The following is a 22,446-nucleotide window of genomic DNA, read 5'->3' as shown; positions in this document are numbered from 1 at the left end:
GGATAACCTTGGTGGCGGCAGAGGCTCGGACTGCGCACGCGCGCCAATTCCAGCCCGAGACAGGTAACGCGCGCGTGGCCGAGGAGAAGCGGGGGCGTGGCCAATTCGGAGATAACAGCGCGGAGGGAGGGGGAGCAAGGCGTTGCCTAGCAGCGGAGCGGCCGGTATATAAGCAGCCGCACAGCCGTTGCTTCTCTCGTTCCGAGCCGTTCGGTCAATCGTTTGGGAGGAAGTCTCTCAGGTCAGCGACCGAAAGGGGTGATGGCGCAAGGCCTCCAATTTGGGACAGGGGGAAGTGGTACATAAAGGTGGAGGCTGGGCAAGAAGAAATGGCTCTGTGTATATTATATGTATTTGTGTGTATATCTGTATGTATATTTACACGGGATGATGACGACTATTATTATTATTATTATTATTATTATTATTATTACTGGAAGAGCAGTAGTCTGAGGAGTCACAGTTCTATTTCAGAATAAGGGATTAGTTTTTTAAATTGACTTAATTGATTAATTGTCTTGAAAACTATTGGTAATGTCTAGCAAGTTTCTCCAAGTGGGCAATCTGAAGAAATGATGATGCTCTTGGTGAGAAGCCATATATTTTTGTTGTTGTTGTTGTTATTATTATTGGGTTGCTGTGAGTTGTCAGGGCTCTATGGCCATGTTCCAGAAGCATTCTCGCCTGACGTTTCGCCCACATCTATGGCAGCCATCTTCAGAGGTCTGTTGGAAAATAGGCAAGTGGGGTTTATATGTTTGATGTTCAGGGTGGGAGGAAGAACTATTGTCTGCTAGAGGTAAGTGTTAATGTTGATTAGCATTGAATGGCCTTGCAGCTTCAATGCCTGGCTGCTTCCTGCCTGCCACTGTATGAAAAAACTCTAAAATCAGGACAGAAAATAAAAAACAACAGGAGAATTCCGGACAAGAAACAATCAGGCTAACACCTCCCAATAAAGGATTCCCCCAGGCATGAATCAGCCAGTCTTTGAAGCTGCAAGGCTATTTAGTGCTAATCAAGGTGGCTAATTGCTGCATTCGCAGGCGCCTCAGGCAGAGAAGAATTCTTTCTCCCACTCTGAACATTGCATAGATATATAAACCCCACTTGCCTAGTTTCCAACAAACCTCACACCTCTGAGGATGCCTTCTATAGGTGTGGGCAAAATGTCAGGAGAGAATGCTTCTGGAACATGGCTATACAGCCCCGAAAACTCACAGCAACCCAGTGATTCTGGCCATGAAAGCCTTCAACAACACATCATCATCATCATCATTATTGGCTTTTCTCCAAAATTCTGAGGGATTTAGCAAGTCCAGACACATGAGGCACCCATCGAAGACTCATCGAATGCAGGCTTTGTATTCCAGGAGGATGAGAAGCTTCTGGGTTTTGGGCCTCTAGACAGATTTCTAGGTCATATTATGTGGTTATGTAGCTTGGACATTGGAAAGTGTCTATGGGGCTTCTCTAGGACCAAGCAGGATGGTTTTGTTGTATGTGGATGGTGTGAAGAATTGTGGAATCCAAGGTTTGGTTGACTTGGAATCTAGTAACAAAAAGGGGGAAAACAGTGGCAAAAGACACTGCAGGACAATTGCGAAGAATGTTTGCAGTTGGCATTGAATATTCATCTTTGGGAAAGGAGTAACTGTTATGAGTAGAAGGCCTTGAATTGCGAGGCGACCATGATGCTCACTGATCTGATGAATTTCCTTTCCGGCATCTTGGATTTCTCAACTGCGTCAAAAAATGAGAGCTAGAACATCTCCATTTTATAGGAGGCCTGAATGCTCTGTTTCTGTTTTCATCCTTCTCTTTCAGAAGGGAGGGAGCATCCTTTTTATCATTGTTTACAAGGATGTAAAGAAAGCAGATATTTGTATTTGACTCCATTCTGCAACAGATCTAAACTGAAGATTGCCAAGGATTTTCTTTTGTTAGTTTTTAATATAATTTCCCAGGTTTTTAATCTTGTGTTTCTGAAGCAAAAGTTCGGTTAAGGCTACGGCATATATTGCACAAATCAAAATAAACCAGAGCTGAAATGGGCTCAGTCTAGTAGTATCAGTTTCAAGTGAAGAAGAAGCGATGGGTATTTACATGAATTGCCTCCAACCTAGTTGGATTTTTGTGCAGAGAGGAAGAGCCCTTTTGCTTACGAGTGAGCTGCTTGCTTTCAGATCAGCTGGCAATTATATGGATCCGTCCTGTTCATGTGACTGTCGCATCGGTGAGATTAGGAGACAGCGATGTGCTGCGTGCAGCCGGGCACGCTCCAAAGAGCAGCAGCTGAAAGATGTCCATGATTCCTCCTCAGGGATTTGAGGAATAGAAAAGACACTTCCTCACAAATAATACCGTCATGGGGGAGAGGGAACAACCTCTATCCCATGAGGACTAGGTTCTGTAAGTGTGCATTTTTGGTGAAAATGAGTCTCTATTACAGCTACATTGCACCATTATAAAGTAATTTCCTCCCCATCTTGCAAAGCAGGCCACACACGGAATATACGACTCCATTCCCTTTTGCAGTATTTTTCAAATTCATAGTGTTGTCCTTTCTTGGAACTGTTGGTTCGGCTCTCTTTGTATATAATATCCGGTTAAAGCTTTCATACTTCATCCAATTTTAGTACTAATCAAAGGTAGAGTAATTAGGATGATTACTGGTCACGCTTCAGTAAATCCCATTGATTTCAATGGGTCTGTTTTAGATGGGTCTAAAATGAGCAGGCAGCTATTTATTTTGCTCTAGATGCCTGCAAGTAAAGACGAGGAGGAAAATGTGCCATTTGAGACTGAGCATAAATTGAATAGGCTTCTTGTTTGGCCTTGTGGGAAGTGAGAAGTAAAATGTCATGGTTTTTCTAGCGAGAGAAGGAAATCTGTTCTGTTACTGAAAATCTGGATGCTGATTGTTACTATGGTTATAGATGGCAAATGCTGAGAAATTTCCAATTGGAGCATATATGAGAGCCATGCGTGAGTTAGGGCCTTTTACCCTAGCACTCAAGACCTGGCTCTTTACTAGAGCTTTTAATCTATGTTAATTTTATCAATATTTGTATGCATGTATTTTTATCCTTTACAACTTTATCTTGTAAATTGCCTAGAGCATCTTGGATGGAGGGCGATTAATAAGTAATTAAATGATGATGATGATGATGATGATGATATTTCATTGGCTCTAAATGTGCCTGAACCTAGATATATAACTGGAAAAAAAAGACTAGATAGGCTACTCTTTCTCTCAAGGTCACAGCCACTGCAGCTAGGATGTGCTGGCTGTAAAATGCTCAGAGGCTGTGAGTACGTGCAGAGGCTACATTGCACTGTGGTGTCTGTCTGCTTAATGTGTTCTTGGTGGACATGGCACTCTGCTCCTGGCCACCAAGTGTCACTGCAGTAACTGGATGCCTGCAGTAACATGAGGACATAGTCTTGTTGGTGATGAACAAGTGTTTCTACCCCGACCCATTACATGTTATCACAATTAGAATGACGATGAAGCAGCAGTCAGTATTAAGTCAGGTTAGAATTAATATTTTTCCCCCTCTGCTATAACTATTGTTTGCTTCCAAGCAGTAGTATTCAGAGAATTTGATTACCATCATCAGTGCTTCTTAAACCTGAAGAGCTAGGCTGCAAGAAAAACAAGAGGAATATATATATATCAACATATGTTGTATGTGCTTTGTACAGTAAAATTATTGTTGCAAGAAGATATTTTACTTAAATACACACTATATTTAATTGTGGATTGTTATGGGATGGTGTTACAACATCTGTACACTAAGGTCCAGAATTATGTAGGATGCCACAGATCTTCAAACAGTGCTTGAATAAAATTAGTTAGAAATATTTCTGCGGTATTGTGAAGATGAGTTGGCTGCACTGAAATAAAATGGCTTCTGCTTCATCCAGTAGTGGCTGGCCAGATTTTGTATCATGTGCCATATTAGAGGAAAATAAGTGTTTTAGAACCAAGTAAGAACCTCTTTACTAAGACCTAGAAATATTTTAAAGCCTTTTGATGTGATTTATTTGGGTATCTTTTTGTTTGGAACAATGTGACTGCGACAGTAACACAATTTGGTATGCTAATTGTTTGTGAAATTATTAGAGCTAGGATCTTCACTAACCCATTGTAACTTTGAGCAGAAAGCAAAATAGTTGATAGGATACTGTAGCAGAGCAGGATGAGACATAGAGAATTTGGAGTTGCATGCAGTCTGCTTATGGTTGCTGATCAATGACAAGAAGGTGATCTTGTTCAAGGTCAAATAGTACGATGTGGTTGATGGAAGGTATCAGATGGCAGTTTTTCACCAAATTACCTTATTTCTGGGGGGCGGGGAGGGGAAACCCAAAATGAAAAGGATCATCATTACATAACTACTCTGAAAAAGTGATGTTGTGCTTTCTTGATGTGTGACCTCAACAACTGCTTTTGAGTCAGAGCTGAAGACTTGCCAAGCAGTCTGGCGCATCCCATAGTGCAAAAACACCATTACTTCATGTACATGTATAGGTTGTTGAAGCACAAAGTTGACAATAGGGAGACATGGCCATTAATGTAGTATGCTCTCTGTTAATGTCATTACTGCAGGTAAGTAAAATAATAACTATTTCATGACTTTCAGGTATGAAATAAAATATTTCACTACTGAAGTTTCTAACCCCTACAGAGATGCCTTTGACAAAGCTGTCCTTCTGTTCAGAATCAAATTAGGTTATAGTCCAATTTAAGATCTGCCGATTCATTCTGACCTTCATTCCTATTCCATTTTTTTTTTACTGATGTTACTGGAATTTATTTTTAGCCTTGAAAGGAATAAACACTTTTATATGTTTAATGCAGTAAAACATGTTTGGATATTTATGATATCTAATATGTTTTTGACTACACTGCCGTAAATTAGAGAAACCTAAGAACCATCTTTGAAAGGACGTCAACAAAAAAATGACACAGAAAAGGGTCTGTGAGAATGATTACAGTTAAATTTAGTTGAATAGAAAACAAATCTCTTGGATAAAGTTAACAAGTTTCTTGAAATCCCATTTCAGTATTTCTAGGTAGAGAAACGGTAGATAGGTCAGCCAGCAAAATGAATCCACGCGGTAACAGTCAACCAATAGAGAGCACATCAGTTAGTGTCAAAGTTTTCAGGTAAGCAAACCTCTTAAAGGGCTTCTGGTGGAATTTAAAGATATCTATCTTCTCTCCGAGTCAGTATAGTGAATGCAAGTGCTGGTAAGGTCTTTTGATTGATGGTTCTATACAAGCATAATATTAGGCCTGCATATTCATAGTGTAGTGATCCAGATATATCCTATTCCTTGTATATTTATTATTATGTTTGTTTATACCCTGCTTTTCTCTCCAACAAGGAGACTCAAAGTGGCTTACATTAAAAACCTTTCAGTATAGTATTTACAAACAGCTTTTCCAGGAGCTATATTTCTACACGGGAAATTCAAACACCATATGTAGATTATACAGCACCTTCCTGTTAGTAGCTTCCTGGAGAAGGATAGTTAATCAGATTTTTAAAAGTACATTTTTAGTGTGTAAGCATTCTGAAATTTGGGATGGGAATCTTGTAGCCATCCAGATGTTGGACAGATCTATGGACACTCATTTTAATCCAAGGACTTCAGTGCAAATGCTAAAGCATATAAGGTGATGTGTAAACTTTGAAGAACTTTATTTAGTAACAATGGAATTAAGAAAGAAAAATAGGAACACCACCTTGCTACAATGTTCTTATGTTGAAATATAAAACAAAACATCCAAACTGTTACTGGTATATTATTGCTTGGTACAATGAGATCCATAGCTCATTGATATGAATATAGCAGTAACTGCCAATCTGCTTCCTCTGTTTGACTCCCAAGAAATAATGACAAATGGTAATTACATTGTTGCATTAAGAATATTTTCACTATAATTCATGTAAGGAGTTAAATGTGTCAAATATAAATGAATCTGAAAAGCTTAGCTGTAAATACAACATAAAAGCTTTTTTTTTTATTTACAAAGTGAAATCAGATTTTTCAAGCTCTTAAAAAAGATACAATGATGTGAATGCTGAGTCAGTCATTTGTCAGGTTTGACTTTCAGTGCTTCATGTTCTGATTTCTAAAAGTACTATATGTAGTTCCCCCCAAGTCTTGCTTGGGGATTAAATAGAGGCAAAGCAACTCTCAGTTGCCAGCTGCTTTGATCTGAATTTGTAGAACCCATGATAGCAAGACAGTTTAACACAATTGTGAAAATATGTTTCTATAGTGACCACATTATTTGATTTGAATTGAATTTATATCTCTGTCTCCCAAGATGGATTCCAAATAAAATACAGTTAAATAATGGATAACACACACAATTTAAAAACAATTCAACAAATGAAGTTATGTCAAGCCTGCAACTTTTTGTTTCATTTCTTATCAATTAACCAAAAACCCCAAGCTTTCATTGCATCTGTTGACTATTCTCTTAAGGCACAAAGTGCCATGTCTCCCGTTTCATTATACTTCCTAAGATGTTTCAAATAACAGGCAGGGCTCTAGTACATTGCTGGAGAAGAGAGATAATACGCATCTATAATAGACAAAATCAACTTGTATTTAATAACTTGAGAATACAAATTGTTCTCAGGCTACTTCAGCAGTTAGTGTACTGTAGACAGATTGGGAAATACTTGAGAAAATAATGGCAAGATCATATGTGGAATAGTTTATGTGATACTCATATCGTTTTCATGATACTTTCTCCACCTTTAAAAGAGTAAAGGGAAGGTGTTAATAATAAAGAGATCCCAAGCTCCTTCTAGAACTTGAGTTGTCAGAGAGTTTCCTGGGGAAGATTAGTTTGTTAAACCAATTTAAATATGTTGAATAAGTCGGCCCTGTAACTATATCTGTCCATGCCAGGTGCTTATTTTCTCACTTCTTGCAGGCTTCAGATCAGTGAAGGCTCTCCTCCAAAGATCTCCCCTCAGCCTGCACCAGAGCCTGAACCAGAGCCAGAACCACAACCACCTACCCCAGAGCCTGAACCAGAAGCTCCTCCGCCACCTCCGCCACCTCCACCTCCTCCACCACCTCCAAAACGCATGGCTGAATTCGCGGTTGGAATCAATGGGTAAGGTTATTTCTTCTCTATTGCTTGAGCTGGATTTGTATTTTTTAACCATACAATTCTTTGCTGTCAAATGGTATCTGAAAACCATTCTGAACTCTTACTGATGGTGTCACCTCACTGATCAAAATAAAAGAATGTCTTTATTACTTTTTTTAAAATCACAAAGCTGTATAAGAAAGAATGGAACCTGTTCTCCAAAGCCTGTGGCCGGAATACAGCTAGCTGACTTAAATCAGAAGAGACTCTGCAACTAGAAGCTTACAGCTGAAATCATATTGAGCACCAATGCTAAGTTGGCAAGCTGTAAATGGACACGGATGAAAGCATATGTGCTGAACATTGAGTTCTTTAGCCATCAAGGAATATTTTTTCTTGCCGTCTTATACTGAAGAGCCCCACTCTATCCCAAGCCCATAATGGAACCCTTATTAGGGTGGGCAACTTGGGATCTTCAAGATGTTATTGGCCTGCAACTTCCCATGGCCCTCATGAGGATAGCTAATGGCGAAATGTAGTTGCAGTCCAGCAACTTCTAGAGGATAGCACTTGCTCATGCATGTAAACGGAGTGCCTGAAGCTTAAAGAGGTATTTTTGCACTTGGATTATGAAGGATAACTTTAGGATAACTTGTTTAGACAAACTGAAATCTATATCTGAATTCCTCCAAACCAGAAATTCTAAATTGGGGCTGAGAATGAGGGAAATGTTTTGTTGCTACTCTTAAACACCTTATCATCCTGTTTTCTAAATAGATAGAGAATTATTTTCTTCTGTACCTAATGCCAGCAATGGAAAAGGGAGCCATAAAAATAGTCAGCCTTTTGAATCCATGGATTCTGCATTCAACGATTCTACCATTCATGGTTTGAAAATATATTTTGAAAAATACAAAATGCAAACCCTGATTTCACCATTTTATATATGGGACACTATTTCACACTGCCATTGTATATATTGGAACTTGAGTATCCATGGGTTTTGGTATCCACGGGTGATCCTGGAATAAAATCCCAATGGATGCCAAGGGTCCACTGTAATTTTCCTAACTAACTGATTTTTCTAAGTAACTTATTAGGAATAAATTGGTCCTGTGAACTCCATTTCACAGGACGTAGTTTTAAAAAACTCTGCTCTGAACATGCACAGTTTATTTACATTTTGGAAGAGTTCCCTGATTGTACTTCTGTTCCTGTTATTTTCCAGATTGGTTAATTAGGAGACGAATAGTATAAAAATAATAGCCTCATATGTTTTGATTTTAAATATCTGTGAATCTAACCCTCAATGGATGCAAGTGCTGCAGCCTTCTAGCAAAGATTTGACCTCAGTGACTTTCAGTGAAAAATCGATCTTTTAATTCAGAGGGAGCCTTCATCATTTCTTGGCTAAGACATGCTAAAGTAATCTTTTCTGTTTTCCATAATTACATAGAACAGTGGTTCTCAACCTGTGGGTCCCCTCCCAGAAATCCTAACAGCTGGTAAACTGGCTGGGATTTCTGGGAGTTGTAGGCCAAAACACCTGGGGACTCACAGGTTGAGAACCACTCATGTAGAAGGAGTTTGTAGTGACATTTGCTGTTCTGGTGGATTAACTTCCTTGTTTCTGCAGATTTGGACGCATTGGGCGCTTGGTGCTCCGAGCCTGCGTCGAGAAGGGTATCAAAGTGGTAGCAATCAATGACCCGTTCATTGACCTCAACTATATGGTAATGTCCAGAATTCAGAGTTGCATTGATCATAACATATAATATTAAAAAAAATCTAGTTTAATATGTTTATATGATTCCTGTCTTTCTGCTTAGGTCTATATGTTCAAGTATGATTCCACTCATGGACGTTTCAAAGGAGTGGTGAAGGCCGATGGTGGCAAATTAGTAGTGAATGACTTAAAAATATCTGTGTTCCAGTGGTAAGTGGAGATAAAAAGGGCACAGTATTGGTCAAACCAGAGTAGAAAGTCCCTGAGACTTCTGACTTGTTTTGTGCTAATAATTTTCAACTGACCACAAGGGAGCATTGAAATTGTACATGTGAAAGATAGAGTGGTCAGCAAAGAGTAGAAAAACTTAGATTGTGATTCCTCACAGGACAATTAGAAGAAAAGACAAATTGACAGTTGCGGGAAGATCAAGATAAAATTGCAATGAATATACTCCTTGTTGTCATAGAAATAAATCAGTGGTAATTATGAAATTGGCTTATGTCTAACTTGTTATGAACTTGCTGATATACCAGAGAATGTATCAATTTACATCTAAGACAAAGGGGGAGACTTTATGTATCGGTCTGGAGACATAAAATGCTGAGATATTAATTGTAAATGTTAAAAAATGCAAAAGAAAATAATTTGCTGGATATAAAGTGGAAGAAAAATCTTAAATTCATAGATGACCATGTGGTCTCTTCCACCTCTATTGTTCTATGATTCTATTTACATTGTACTAGATGTTTATAGCAGCATGTGTATTTTGATTGCAGTTGTTTCCTGGAGTTTTCACTGCCTCACAGTAAATTTATTTCAGCAGAAATCAATTAGATAGGTTCTCCTAAAAGTGCTACAATCTTACATTTCACAGCATGAAACCAACTGAGATTCCTTGGGGAGATGCAGGAGCTCTGTATGTAGTGGAGTCTACCGGAGTCTTCCTTTCTGTTGACAAAGCTTCAGTAAGTATTTGGAGGTTTTACTTAGGTGGTTTGCCCAGAAATTCCTAAAACAATTGGGTTTTAAATGTCTGCTGTGGCAGTCTATTATAGGCTCTCTGACCATGTGATATATTTCCATCTTACTCTCAATGCCTATGTTTTGTAGCAGAGCTTGATCTTCAGAACATAACTGACCTAAAGCCTTTCTCCTTCTGTAGGCTCATCTGTCTGGTGGAGCCAGGCGAGTAGTGGTGACTGCACCATCTCCTGATGCTCCTATGTTTGTTATGGGAGTCAATCATGAGAAGTATGATCCAGACTCCATGAATGTTCTGAGGTAAGTGTTGATAAGTGCTTTACTTTAATATCACTCTCAGTCTCCAGGGACCCATTGTATATATATAAAAGAGTAATGGAATCACGGCAGCAGACAAAACAACAAAACTAAACACCCCACAACCTTGAAAATTGACAACACAACCCCTCATCCACGCCTCTAGGTTGATACAACAAAAAGAAAAGAAAAATAAAGTCCTAATTAGAGGGAGAGGAATAATTGTTTTTATCCAATTGCTGCCAGTTAGAAGGCTAAGCTCTGCCCACTTGGTCTCCTAGCAACCCACTCAGCCCAGGGGACAGGCAGAGTTAGGCCTCACTTAGGCCTCTTCTACACTGCCTATAAAATACAGATTATCAGATTTTAACTGGATTATATGGTCCTTCCACACAGCTATATAACCCATTTATAATCTTATATTATCTGCTTTGAACTGGATTATCTTGACTCCACACTGCCATATAATCCGATTCAGTGTGCATTTTATACGGCTGTGTAGAAGGAGCCTCATATAATCCAGTCCTAAGCAGATAATATAAGATTATAAATATACAGTAGAGTCTCACTTATCCAACATAAAGAGGCTGGCAGAACGTTAGATAAGTGAATATGTTGGATAATAAGAAAGGAATTCAGGAAAAGCTGATTAAACATCAAATTAGGTAATCATTATACAAATTAAGCACCTAAACATCATGTTATACAACCAATTTGACAGAAAAAGTAGTTCCATACGCAGTAATGCTATGTAGTATTACTGTATTTACAAATTTACCACCAAAAAATCACAATGAATTTAAAACACTGACTACAAAAACATTGACTACTAAAAGGCAGACTGCGTTGGATAATCCAGAACATTGGATAAGCAAATGTTCGATAAGTGAGATTCTACTGTAATATGAAATAATTATTGTGGTAGAATAATACAGAACAATATAATCTCTAAAACCAGGACAGTAAATAAAGAGCAACACTCTGAAAGCAGGGAAATTGGGAATTCCACAGAGGAAACAATCAGGGCCAGCTAACACCTCCCCAGAAAGGAAGCTGAGAAGGGAGTGAAGCAGTGTGTATTACCAAAGTCATCATTATTACTATTATTATTATTATTATTATTATTATTATTATTATTATTATTATTATGATGTTGCTGTGAACTGTGAAAATGAATACAATCTGACTCCAAGTATTCAAAAACACTAAAATCAGAATATATAAAAATTACTGTGGTATAATAAAACACAACAATACAGTCTCTAAAATCAGAACACTAAATAAAGAATAACACTCTGAAAACAGGGGAATTCCACACAGGAAACAATCAGGGCCAGCTAACACCTCCCAACAAAGTATTCCCATCACCAAAGTCTGGCAGACCCTCCCTTTTCTGAGGGCCACAGATAGTAGAAGCACATAAAATATTGCAAACAACACCACTCTGAAAACAAGAGAATTCCAGACAGAAAAAAATCAGGGCCAGCTAACACCTCCCAACAAAAAATTCACTCAGGCAGGAAACAGCCAGGCTTATAATAATAATAATAATAACTTTATTCTTATACCCCGCCCCATCTCCCCGAAGGGACTTGGGGCGGCTTACATGGGGCCATGCCCGGACACAACAATAAAAGCAGAAACAAAACAATAAAACAAATCAATCAACAATAAAACATCAACATCGATAAAAACAGTCATAAAAGGTCAACATACAAAATAAAATGTTAAAATCATGAATTGAATTCAAGGATCTCGGCCAAGGTGCAAAATACAGTAGAGTCTCACTAATCCAAGCTAAATGGGCTGGCAGAAGCTTGGATAAGCGAATATCTTGGATTATAAGGACTGATCAAGGAAAAGCCTATTAAACATCAAATTAGGTTATGATTTTACAAATTAAGCACCAAAACATCATGTTATACAACAAATTGGACAGAAAAGGTCGTTCAATGCGCAGTAATGTTATGTTGTAATTACTGTATTTATTAATTTAGCACCAAAATATCACGATATATTGGAAACATTGACTACAAAAATGGCTTGGATTATCCAGAGGCTTGGATAAGCAAGGCTTGGATTAGTGAGACTCTACTGTATATCGAAGTCATCAGGGAGGGGTAATTACCAGCTGACGTAGTCATTAAAGTGCTAAGTATAATACTGAGAAGGCATACCTGAGGGTCTATTGCTAAGTAGGCAGCAGGTCGATCCTACAAAGATCAGTCATCAAAGGCCTTTTGGAAGAGCCAGGTTTTCAGGCTCCTCCAAAAGGAGAGGACGGTGGGGGCCTGCCTGATCTCCCTGGGGAGCGAGTTCCAAAGCCGGGGGGCCACGACGGAGAAGGCCCTCTCCCTCGTCCCCACCAACCGCGACTGTGAGGGTGGTGGAAGCGAGAGGAGGGCCTCCCCCGACAAGCGAAGAGATCGTGCAGGTTCATAGGGGGAAATACGGTCTCGAAGGTAGGTGGGTCCCAAACCGTTTAGGGCTTGTAGGTAATGACCTGCACCTTGAATTGGGCTCAGAAAATAAACGGCAGCTTTAAAGCTGCAAGGCCATTACATGCTAATCATTTCCCCTAATTGCAGCATTCACACTTGCCTCCAACAGACAAAACAATCAGAAATATTGTATATTCACAACCTTTACGAAATAATATCCCCTGATGGCGCAGCGTGTTAAAAGCGCTGAGCTGCTGAACTTCTGGACCGAAAGGTTGCAGGTTTGAATTGGGGGAGCGGAGAGAGCCCCCACTATTAGCCTCACCTTCTGCCAACCGTAAAGTTCAAAAATATTCAAATGAGAGTAGATGAATAGGTACTGCTCCGGCGGGAAGGTAACGGCGCTCCATGCAGTCATGCCACATGACCTTGGAGGAGTCTACGGACAACACCAGCTCTTCGGCTTAGAAATGGACATGACCACGAACCCCCAGAGTCAGACACGACTGAACTTAATATCAGGGAAAAACCTTTACCCTTGACTTTAACTACCACCAATTCCTCAATACTTTATTTCCCATACCACCATACTTTGCCACAGCAACACGTGGCCGGGCACAGCTAGTTTCATTTAAAACAGGTCATACACACAACGTGGATGCAAGTCATCTCAACCTGTTTGTGACATAGCAAATGATAGATATTTATGTTGCATGTTTCCTTTATATTTTTGTGTGTATGGATTAGCATAAAACCAAAGTTCCAGTCAGCATGTTGCTTGCTGGGTGAGTTATTCCTGTATTGCAAATGCCTCTTCATGAAAGACTGTTCAAGAAGTAGTTGTAATGTGCACTAATTGTCTTTCAGTAATGCTTCCTGCACTACTAACTGCCTGGCACCTTTGGCCAAAGTCATTCACGACAACTTTGGCATTGTGGAGGGCCTTATGGTAAGAACAACCTAAAACTTCCTGTGGGAGCAGAATTTGCATCCAGGAAGCGGGTCTTTTGTCTCTTGAAAAACCCTCGGTACTCTCACTCCTGGGCTTCCATTTAAATAAGAGGATGCGGAACATCTTAAGCAATGGGGCATATCCCCGCTTTTCCTTAACCAATATAGAAACAAACAATGGTTGAACTCTTCAGAATGAAACTTTTGGAACTGTTTTAAGTCCTTAAATGCCAACCTTGTAAATTAAGATAACATGGAATTAAGTCCTATTGTGTGATGATATACTACTACTATGTTGTTGTCTGGAGATAATGGGAGTATAGAGCATTTAGAGAGCAACAGATTGGGAAATTTTGTGTATTGTTTCTGCATTTTGTATACTGAATTAGCAAAAGAGACAAATTTTGTGTATTGTTTCTGTATTTTGTATACTGAATTAGCAAAAGAGACAAAACAGGCACTTTTAGTACTTTAGCATATAAATCAGTCTTCAGGTTTCATATCAGCCAATATATGGACTAGGTTTAATCAAAATACGTTAACTCTTGTTTATAAATTCTATCCATCTTTACGTGCAATGGGAAACTGACAGCTTTCCATAGAAACCTGAGAAATGTCTTCTTAAATTAGAAACAATACTTCTACAAAATGTCTATGCTTATTTCTGAACAAACTTGCTTTTTGTGTTGCAGACCACTGTTCATGCTTATACTGCCACTCAGAAGACTGTAGATGGTCCCTCTGCCAAGGCCTGGCGAGATGGGAGAGGGGCTCACCAGAACATCATCCCAGCTTCTACCGGTGCTGCCAAAGCAGTGGGCAAGGTCATCCCTGAGCTTAATGGGTATGCAACATAGCTTATCTTTGGTCTTCACCAAGAAGCCTGTCTGCTTTGGTCTTTAAGTCCTCCTAGTTGTTTGATATCTTGGAAATGTCTCTACAAGTTGTAAGTTATCTCTAATAGTGCTTTCGTGTTATTGGGAAGCAACTTATTGCGATGGATTCCACTCCTAGGAATATTTAATATATTTACATTAAATACGCAGAGCCCTTTGTTTAATTTATTTCTCCTGCATTGCCTTTCTGACAAGAGCTTGGGGGAGTTGAGTAAACACTGCCAGTTTACTTCATTGTCTAGCATAAAATGCATTTAGGTAGGACAGTTAACGATACTTCTGGCATGACATCCAAATTTATTAAGAGATGTAATACCTCTCAGTTGTTTCGAGGGGTGAGTTTAATATCCAGGCCCAATTTCTTTAACAACTAAATTTATTTTTTAACAGGAAGCTCACTGGCATGGCATTCCGTGTGCCAGTGCCAGATGTCTCGGTTGTTGACCTGACATGCCGCCTCTCCAGGCCAGCCACCTATGCTCAGATCAAAGACGCTATCAAGAAGGCATCTAAGGGGCCAATGGCAGGAATCCTGGGATATACAGAAGATGAGGTAAATGGATGATATTCTCAGGTGGACAAGATGAGTTGAATGGGAAACACGCAAAGCACATCAGTGAACTTGCTGTATGTACAGTTCAGCTGACTTGTTGTAGTTTATCAGAAACAAGGGGTGGAGGCTTTGATTTTTCATTTTTGAGGAACATAATTAATGGTCCTAAATTGAACTGTGTTCTTATCTTGACTATATATATAGAGAGGGGCAGGCAAATTCTTGACCTTGGAATTGTAGAGTGGTGACTTGACATACCAATGGAAGACTCTTTTTCTTTTGTATGCAGTGAAACTTCCTGGCTTTCTTTCAGGTTGTTTCTACTGATTTCATTGGTGACAATCGTTCCTCCATCTTTGATGCTGGAGCAGGAATCTCCCTGAATGATAACTTTGTGAAGCTCATTTCCTGGTAAGAATGAACAAGGTTATTTCCTTTGTCTCACTTCTTCAACGCTGAAACATTGTTGGCATCTTAATTGAGAATCCTTACAATTGTGGGGCTTGTTTCCAAAAGGTATTAAATCCATCAGAACACATTTTACAGGAACCGAAAAAAATGTGCTAAGGATATGCATTCTTTCATTATAAAATACAGTTTTCTAAACTCTGTACTGATGAGTTAATACATTCGGATAGTTTTGATCTGTACATGATGTTCTACTTCTAGCAAACAACTCTTTCTTCAAGGTTTTTTTTTTTAATTTGGTACCTTTTGGAAACAAACTACCATTGTCTTTCTGAGTAGCAGTGCTACCTCCATGAAAAGATGGGTCGGCATTCTTTTTGATCAAATGACTGAGTAATTTGATTGCCAAAAAAACCTACTAAAATTATAATGTCTGGCTATACGTCAGAGGGAGAGAGACACATTATTCAATGAATTTGCCATCCTTTAGGAGTCTGATCTTGATTCCTACCGAACCAACAAAGTATCTTCTGTTAGAGGCTGCTACGGGATGTTTTACTTGTATGAATGATGAAATGGCTTACTTTTTCTTTTTGTCTTATAGGTATGATAATGAATATGGCTACAGCTGCCGTGTAGCAGATCTCCTGAAGCACATGTACACCAAGGAGCACAACTGAACACTGCCCACACCTCACATTCCAGGCTGACAGAGTGGCCTCACCCCCTTTAGTCAATAGGTTTGATCTCCTGGCCCCGTTCTTTGCTTCAACCACAGAACCCTGAACACTGCACCTTATGTGTCACTGTAAAGCTTTGTGTGTGTACATGTGAGTGTGACTCTTGCTTTCCACAGCAGCTTGTATGAGCTTAAAAATTGTAGTGAAGACAAATTACACCAAATTTCCCCTGGAGAAAGAGAGTTTATCCTCTGGGGTTGCGCGTTGGTTTGTGTGGCTGTAGTATCCAGGAGATCTTCTAAGTGTTAAAATAAAACCACTGAAGTTATGTGAACAAAAAATATTCTTCTGAGTCTCTTAACCCGCCAAAAATCCTATAATTCACATTTTATTATACCACATATGTATCTTTCTATGACAAGTCAGTGTTGACATCTTTCTGAAATGCCCTGTGATTTGCAAAATGCTGTTCCCCAACAACTTTTGAATCTCAGTGCTCCATGTTATGGAAAAACGAAGACCAAAATCTTAGAGCTTTGAGTAAAATGTTTACTGCTGAAGCTACCTGAGGAACTGAAGATTAGAAGCTGGTTAACCTGGTCTAGACAAATTGTATCACAAGACATGAAAAAGCGTTTCCTTTAATAAGTAGCCATGACACAAAGAAACATGAGATTTCTATCTGCTAAAGTTTAGTATGCTCATTGAGTACTAATTATGGAGATAAGACATGATCTAATTGGAGGACCTGGGTGGTTTGGAATCCCACCTACCTTCCTGAACTGTGAATAGCAGCCTAACGTGTTCTCATCTCTTACAGTATATATTTCTTATTATAAAGAACTCTGCTGAAAAATAAGAGAATTCAAGAGTGAAAAACTCTATTAGATTACCATGTCCAAGAAGGATAAGCTCAGATGGGAGTCTGCTTAAAGGAGGGCAAGGAAGGAATTAGCCAACCAGGTCAGATGAGGCAGAAAAGAAGGGGCAAAGGAGGCTGCCCTTGGTCCAGCTTTCCTATTTGTGCGTGTACTATATGCCTTCCAACAGTATGCAGTTCATAATATGTAGTATGACATCATAGGGTAGTATGATATACAGATAAGAGTATAATATTAAAGTATATAAATGCATAGTTAATATAGCAGGCAATACAATATACAGATAACAGAATGAAGTTGATAATAGACTTGGTGGCAGATAACATTCTTTTTAAGTGGTAGGTCTTGGCTCAACCATGGATCATTGAGGTAGGATTGGGAAAGTTCCCAATCTGAAACTCTTGAGAAGCTGCTGTCAGTTTGAGCTGTCATCAGAGTAGTTGTAGGTACTGCATGAATTTTCAAATGTTGGACTAAACCGCTCATCAGAACTAGTTAGTGTAGGTAAAAGCAATACATGTTGGGAGCTGTAATTCAGGAGCATCTAAAGCAGGCATGGGCAAACTGGCCCTCCAGGTGTTTTGGACTTCAACTCCCACAATTCCTACCGGCTGTTAGGAATTGTGGGAGTTGAAGTCCAAAACACCTGGCGGGCCAAAGTTTGCCCATGCCTGATCTAAAGGGACACAGGATCTCCATTCTGACGTACAAACGGTTGGTCATTGTAAAGTAGGAAAAAGACATGGTTGAAGGGCAAACTCCTTCCATGTGGGCTGCAACTCTAAAAATAGAGTTGGGTATTTACTAGAGCTCTAGTCAGTTTGGGAATCTGGGAGAGGAAGTACAACATTTTATCACCTAGAGTACCAAGGTCTGAGGAACTCCATGCTAGAGTTCTGATGGTCTGATCAGCAGAAGTGGGAAGCAAGATAATTCGGGGACCACACTTAGATCATTCATTGAGTTCATACAAGCTTTCAGATGCTGTTGAACTGCAATGCCCAGCACTCCTGGCTGTTGAGACTTGGCAGTACAACATCTGAAAAGCTTTATGATCACTATTCCATATTTGTCTTAGAAGAAATGAAGATTTACGTAATACACCAGTTTATTTCTCCTACACGAGCATACTTTTTCCTTCCTGTGTTTTGATTCTATGTAACAATTGCAATTGCCCATGATGCAGAAAGGCATGTCAGTTACAGCCTTCCTGCCATCTGTGGCCAGATCCCATCACCCAACTGTTCACCATAGTGCCGACTAGAGGCTGGCATTGTCATCACATACAAATGAACCTATCTACCTCCTCAAGGTCACAGTGCAGCATCTTAGGGCTCCATGTAGGAGTGTGGTGGCGGTAGTACATGATCCACTTAGGAGATTACGTCAGCAGGAGAACAGGATCCTTTAGCAGGGAGATAAAGGCACGAAACTGGAGCAGCTGATTTTACAAACAGAATATGCTCGTGATCCATGTGTGTGATCATCGCAACCAGAGCACTGGACAAAGGCATCCTCAGCTGACCATCCTGCTTGGCTGATGGAGCAGCTTAGGTGATTAGCAACCTAATTATACTTTATTCTGCTATAGGCAAAGCCCTGTGAGGTCAGAAATAATATAAATAGTCACATAGTGAAAGTATATTTACTAAGGACAACAATCAGAGGATCTCCTTTGCAATACCCTCTTATAGCAGGGTCATTGTTTCAGAAATCTCACCACTGCCACCAGCTGTAAATAGGCCCTTCAGCAATTATAATCATCACCACCATCATTATTTGTATTTGTATTTCTCGCATGAGCACACATTTCAAAGTAAATACAATGCAGAATTAAAATGGAATCAGCCCTTTTTGAATTCATAGGCTCTGTAAACAAAGGACCTGCTAGGCTTTTTTTGTCACATGGCTGGCAGTTGATGTGGAAAGGAGATCTTTGCTATCAAAATGTTTTGAAAAACCATGTGAAAGGGGTCTTCTATGTAAAATTGCCCGGAGTTTCAACTGCAGGCATGAAGGGTGGCTGGGAAAAGCAGACAGATGAGAAGGACCAGCCGTTGCACCAATCCATGTTCAACCCCTTTAGTCCACCCGCCTCCTCCTTAATAACAGGGCCAGAGATAATCTCCCATTACGTAATGGAATTAGGCACAAGGAAGAGGGAGAAAATCCCATCCAGGTTGTAGGGGCTTTGCCAAACATCTGGATGGATTGAGCTGCCTTTAACTTTGGAAAGACTGAGGGCAAACAGAAGGGAGAGAGGCTACACAATTGGTTCATGTTGTTACAATGTCAGATCAGCGGCACTTGTCAGGATGGGTCTTTGGGGCGGAAATCTAGAATTCCTGTAGCGGAAAGCGCCAGTGGATCCCCAAACACAGAAGGGCTCATTTATCACATCAGAATACAGCCAATACAGTTTAATCCTGGGTTGCTGTGAGTTTTCTGGGCTGTATGGCCATTTTCCAGAAGCATTGTCTCCTGACATTTCACGCACATCGATAGCAGGCATCCTCTGATGTTGTGAGATCTAGGCAAGTGGGGTTTTAATGTCCAAGGTGTGAGAAAGAACTCTTATCTGTTTGGTAACCATATTTTGTTCATTTTCACGGTTTCCTCCTTTCTGTTGAAATTGTGCACATGCTTGTGAATTTCAGTGGCTTTCCTGTGTAGTCTTGACACTGTGGTTGTTGGAGCAGATTCTTTTTGCATGGTCTGTAAACATGGATAAATGTTTACATGGATAAATACCTACATGAAAACACCAACCATCACCCAGGTCAAAAAAGAAGCACAGTTAAAGCCCTGGTAGACCATGCAAAAAGTATCTATGAACCCCACTTCCTCCAAGGGGAACCGAACCACCTAAACTGGGCTCTACAGACTCCTCCACAGACATCAGAAGAGCTGCAAGGCCAAGAACAAGCCACGAAAGTAAAGATAGAGATCCACCCAGAGGAAAGGTGTTCTTCTTACCATACATCAAGGGAACCACTGTCAAGACCCAGGCTGCAGAACACCAATAACCATGCGCAGAGACCAGAATCTATCTAATATCTTTATTAAGGAAATATATAAAGTCAATAAAAACAAGTGAAGAATATAGTTCAGAAGTAGACCTTTCAGGAAAGGTCAAAAATAGTCCAGGAAAATAATGTCCAATATGTGATATTAGAGTCCAAAGTTATAATCCAATAACCGAAACACACACTTTGCCAAGCAAAGTGTGGGGAGAAGACAAGGTCCTTTAGTCCATAGAAACTTGGCAATTAGGCTGGAAAGCAAACTTGATACTTGGCTAGAACAAGACTTGAAACAAGGCAACAAGAGCAAAAACAAGGTCCGTGGCAAACGCGGGACAAGGCAGACTTGAACTTGATCCGGGAAACAAGGAACTGGAGTCCACACACGATCTCACTCCTCGAGCTGACGAATTGACTCCGCAAGGTTTCCCTTGCGGCAAACACCTAAATAGGGTCTCGTTTCCCGCCAGAAGAACACTTTCCCTGGAGAACTAGAAGTGAAACCCAACTTAGTCCAGATGCATGACTCCTTAGAATTTCCCAAGGGAAGCAGACCTAATCAGCTAATTGTTTGGCTGCGATTCTGGTGCTTCGGCGATTCGCCTCCCTAGCGCCTCTATCTTTATTATAATTGTCCTTTCGAGAAAACGGGGGAGAATTCTGCCCAAGGCTTGTTTGGGTAACTTCTTGAGGGCAAACATCCTGCAGGTGCAGGGGCTCCGTTTCTGGCTGAAACGGTGTAAATCCCATGTTTTCCTCTTCGTCTGCCACAATAGTACTAGGAACGGGACTACAAGGCCCATGAGACATCACAACCACTGACTGCAGAGGGAAGCTGATGAAGAAACGCAACCTACAAACTATCTACAGACCCACCAAGAAAATCCAACAAATGCTACGTTCAGCGAAGGACAAGAGGGATCCTCTCACCTCTGCAGAAGTCTACCGTATACCATGCAACTGTGGACAAGTCTATATCGGGATCACCAAGCGCAGCATTGTTCAAACACGAATCACGGAACATGAAAGGCACTGCAGACTAACTTAACCAGAGAAGTCGGCCAGAGCAGAGCACTTGATGGACCAATCTGGACACAGTATATTATTTGAGAACACATAAATGCTGGACCACTCTAACAACCACTATGTCACACTACACAGAGAAGCCATTGAAATCCACAAGCATGTGGACAACTTCAACAGAAAGGAGGAAACCATGAATATGAACAAAATCTGGTCATCAATATTAATAATAATAATAACTTTATTTTTATATTCCGCTCCCATCTCCCCAGAGGGGACTCGGGGCGGCTCACATGGGGACAAGCCCAGTTTCAACATACACTAAAATACAGCATAATTAAACCAATGAAAAACAAGTAAAATAGTACAAACCAGCAGAAAACATCAACATCAAAACATTAGAACATTAGAGTCTGAACATAATATACAAACTGTAAGATAAAATTCAGCAGACTCTACAAGAGGGAATTAATAATAATAATAATAATAATAATAATAATAATAATAATAATAATAATAAACAACTTTATTTATACCCCGCCACCATCTCCCCAACGGGGACTCGGGGCGGCTTACATGGGGCCATGCCCAGAACAATACAATATAACAAAATATAAATAAAACGACAAATCATAACGCATTAATCAGTACAATAAAAGAAAATATACACTACAATAAACAAAATCAAAAGAACAGTAGAACAATAAAATTAAGGATCTCATTACAGAGTTCAATCAATATGAGTGGAGAGTGATAAAGTGCAGTAGTTGTGGCAACTAATAAATAACCGGAACTATCTATTTAAAAAACTCCAAAATCAGAATAGTAAATAAGGAGCAGAACTCTGAAAACAGAAGAATTCCAGACAATCAATCAGGGGCAGCTAATGACTCTGAACAATGGATTCCTCCAGGCCAGGTTATGAGGCTGGGAAGGCCATTTAATGCTAACAAAGGTGATTAATTACAACATTCACACTGGCCTCCAACAGACAAGAGTTCTTTCCCCCCACCCAGGAACTTCCACAGATATATAAACCTTCCTTGCTTTGTTTCTCCATACCTCACAATCTCTGAGGATGCCTGCCATAGATGTGGGCGAAACGTCAGGAGAGAATACTTCTGGAACATGGCCATACAGCCCGGAAAACACACAACAACCCCACTTGCTTAGTTTCCAACAGGTCTCACAACCTCTGAGGATGCCTGCCACAGATGTGGACGAAACGTCAGGAGGGAATGCTTCTGGAACATGGCCATACACGGAAAACTCTCAGCAACTCAATGGTTCCAGCCATGAAAGCCTTCAACAACACGTTCTTCATGACACTTCCCAGTTCTCTCCCTCTCTCCTCCCTTTTACTATGACGAATGGCACCAAAGCTTGACGTTCTTTCAATGAATGCCTACGGCTCCCGTCGTGCGAGAGGCCTTTCGCCGCGAAGCACTGTGGGGATT

General features: G+C 40.1%; 1 protein-coding gene across 2 annotated transcripts; it reads left to right on the top strand.

The window, feature by feature from the left end:
• Window positions 1-81: 81 nt before the first annotated feature.
• Window positions 82-16,403, top strand: gapdhs (glyceraldehyde-3-phosphate dehydrogenase, spermatogenic). 2 transcript variants are annotated; one of them, XM_008117282.2, is made up of 11 exons: window positions 82-241; window positions 6,965-7,150; window positions 8,763-8,859; window positions 8,956-9,062; window positions 9,730-9,820; window positions 10,018-10,136; window positions 13,442-13,523; window positions 14,218-14,369; window positions 14,812-14,974; window positions 15,288-15,385; window positions 15,987-16,403. In XM_008117282.2, the coding sequence occupies exons 2-11, from the start codon at window positions 7,122-7,124 to the stop codon at window positions 16,060-16,062; spliced, it is 1,014 nt and encodes a 337-aa protein (XP_008115489.1). In that variant the 5' UTR covers window positions 82-241; window positions 6,965-7,121; the 3' UTR covers window positions 16,063-16,403. The 2 variants fall into 2 exon arrangements, with proteins under 2 accessions (XP_008115489.1, XP_003225115.1); XM_003225067.3 differs by lacking the exon at window positions 82-241 and adding an exon at window positions 5,079-5,176.
• The last annotated feature ends 6,043 nt before the right edge of the window (window positions 16,404-22,446 follow it).

Source organism: Anolis carolinensis, unplaced genomic scaffold (assembly GCF_035594765.1).
Source record: "Anolis carolinensis isolate JA03-04 unplaced genomic scaffold, rAnoCar3.1.pri scaffold_10, whole genome shotgun sequence".
Lineage (NCBI taxonomy): Eukaryota > Metazoa > Chordata > Lepidosauria > Squamata > Dactyloidae > Anolis > Anolis carolinensis.
Note: the sequence above shows the minus strand (reverse complement) of the source record. Positions and strands in the feature narration are given on the sequence as shown.

Bases quoted from the DNA above. Each gene is read 5' to 3' on its own strand.
- gapdhs (XM_003225067.3), top strand. From the start codon at position 5,115: ATGAATCCACGCGGTAACAGTCAACCAATAGAGAGCACATCAGTTAGT. The intron at 8,860-8,955 runs GTAATGTCCAGA...CTTTCTGCTTAG, and splicing joins TCATTGACCTCAACTATATG to GTCTATATGTTCAAGTATGA. The intron at 13,524-14,217 runs GTAAGAACAACC...TTTGTGTTGCAG, and splicing joins GCATTGTGGAGGGCCTTATG to ACCACTGTTCATGCTTATAC.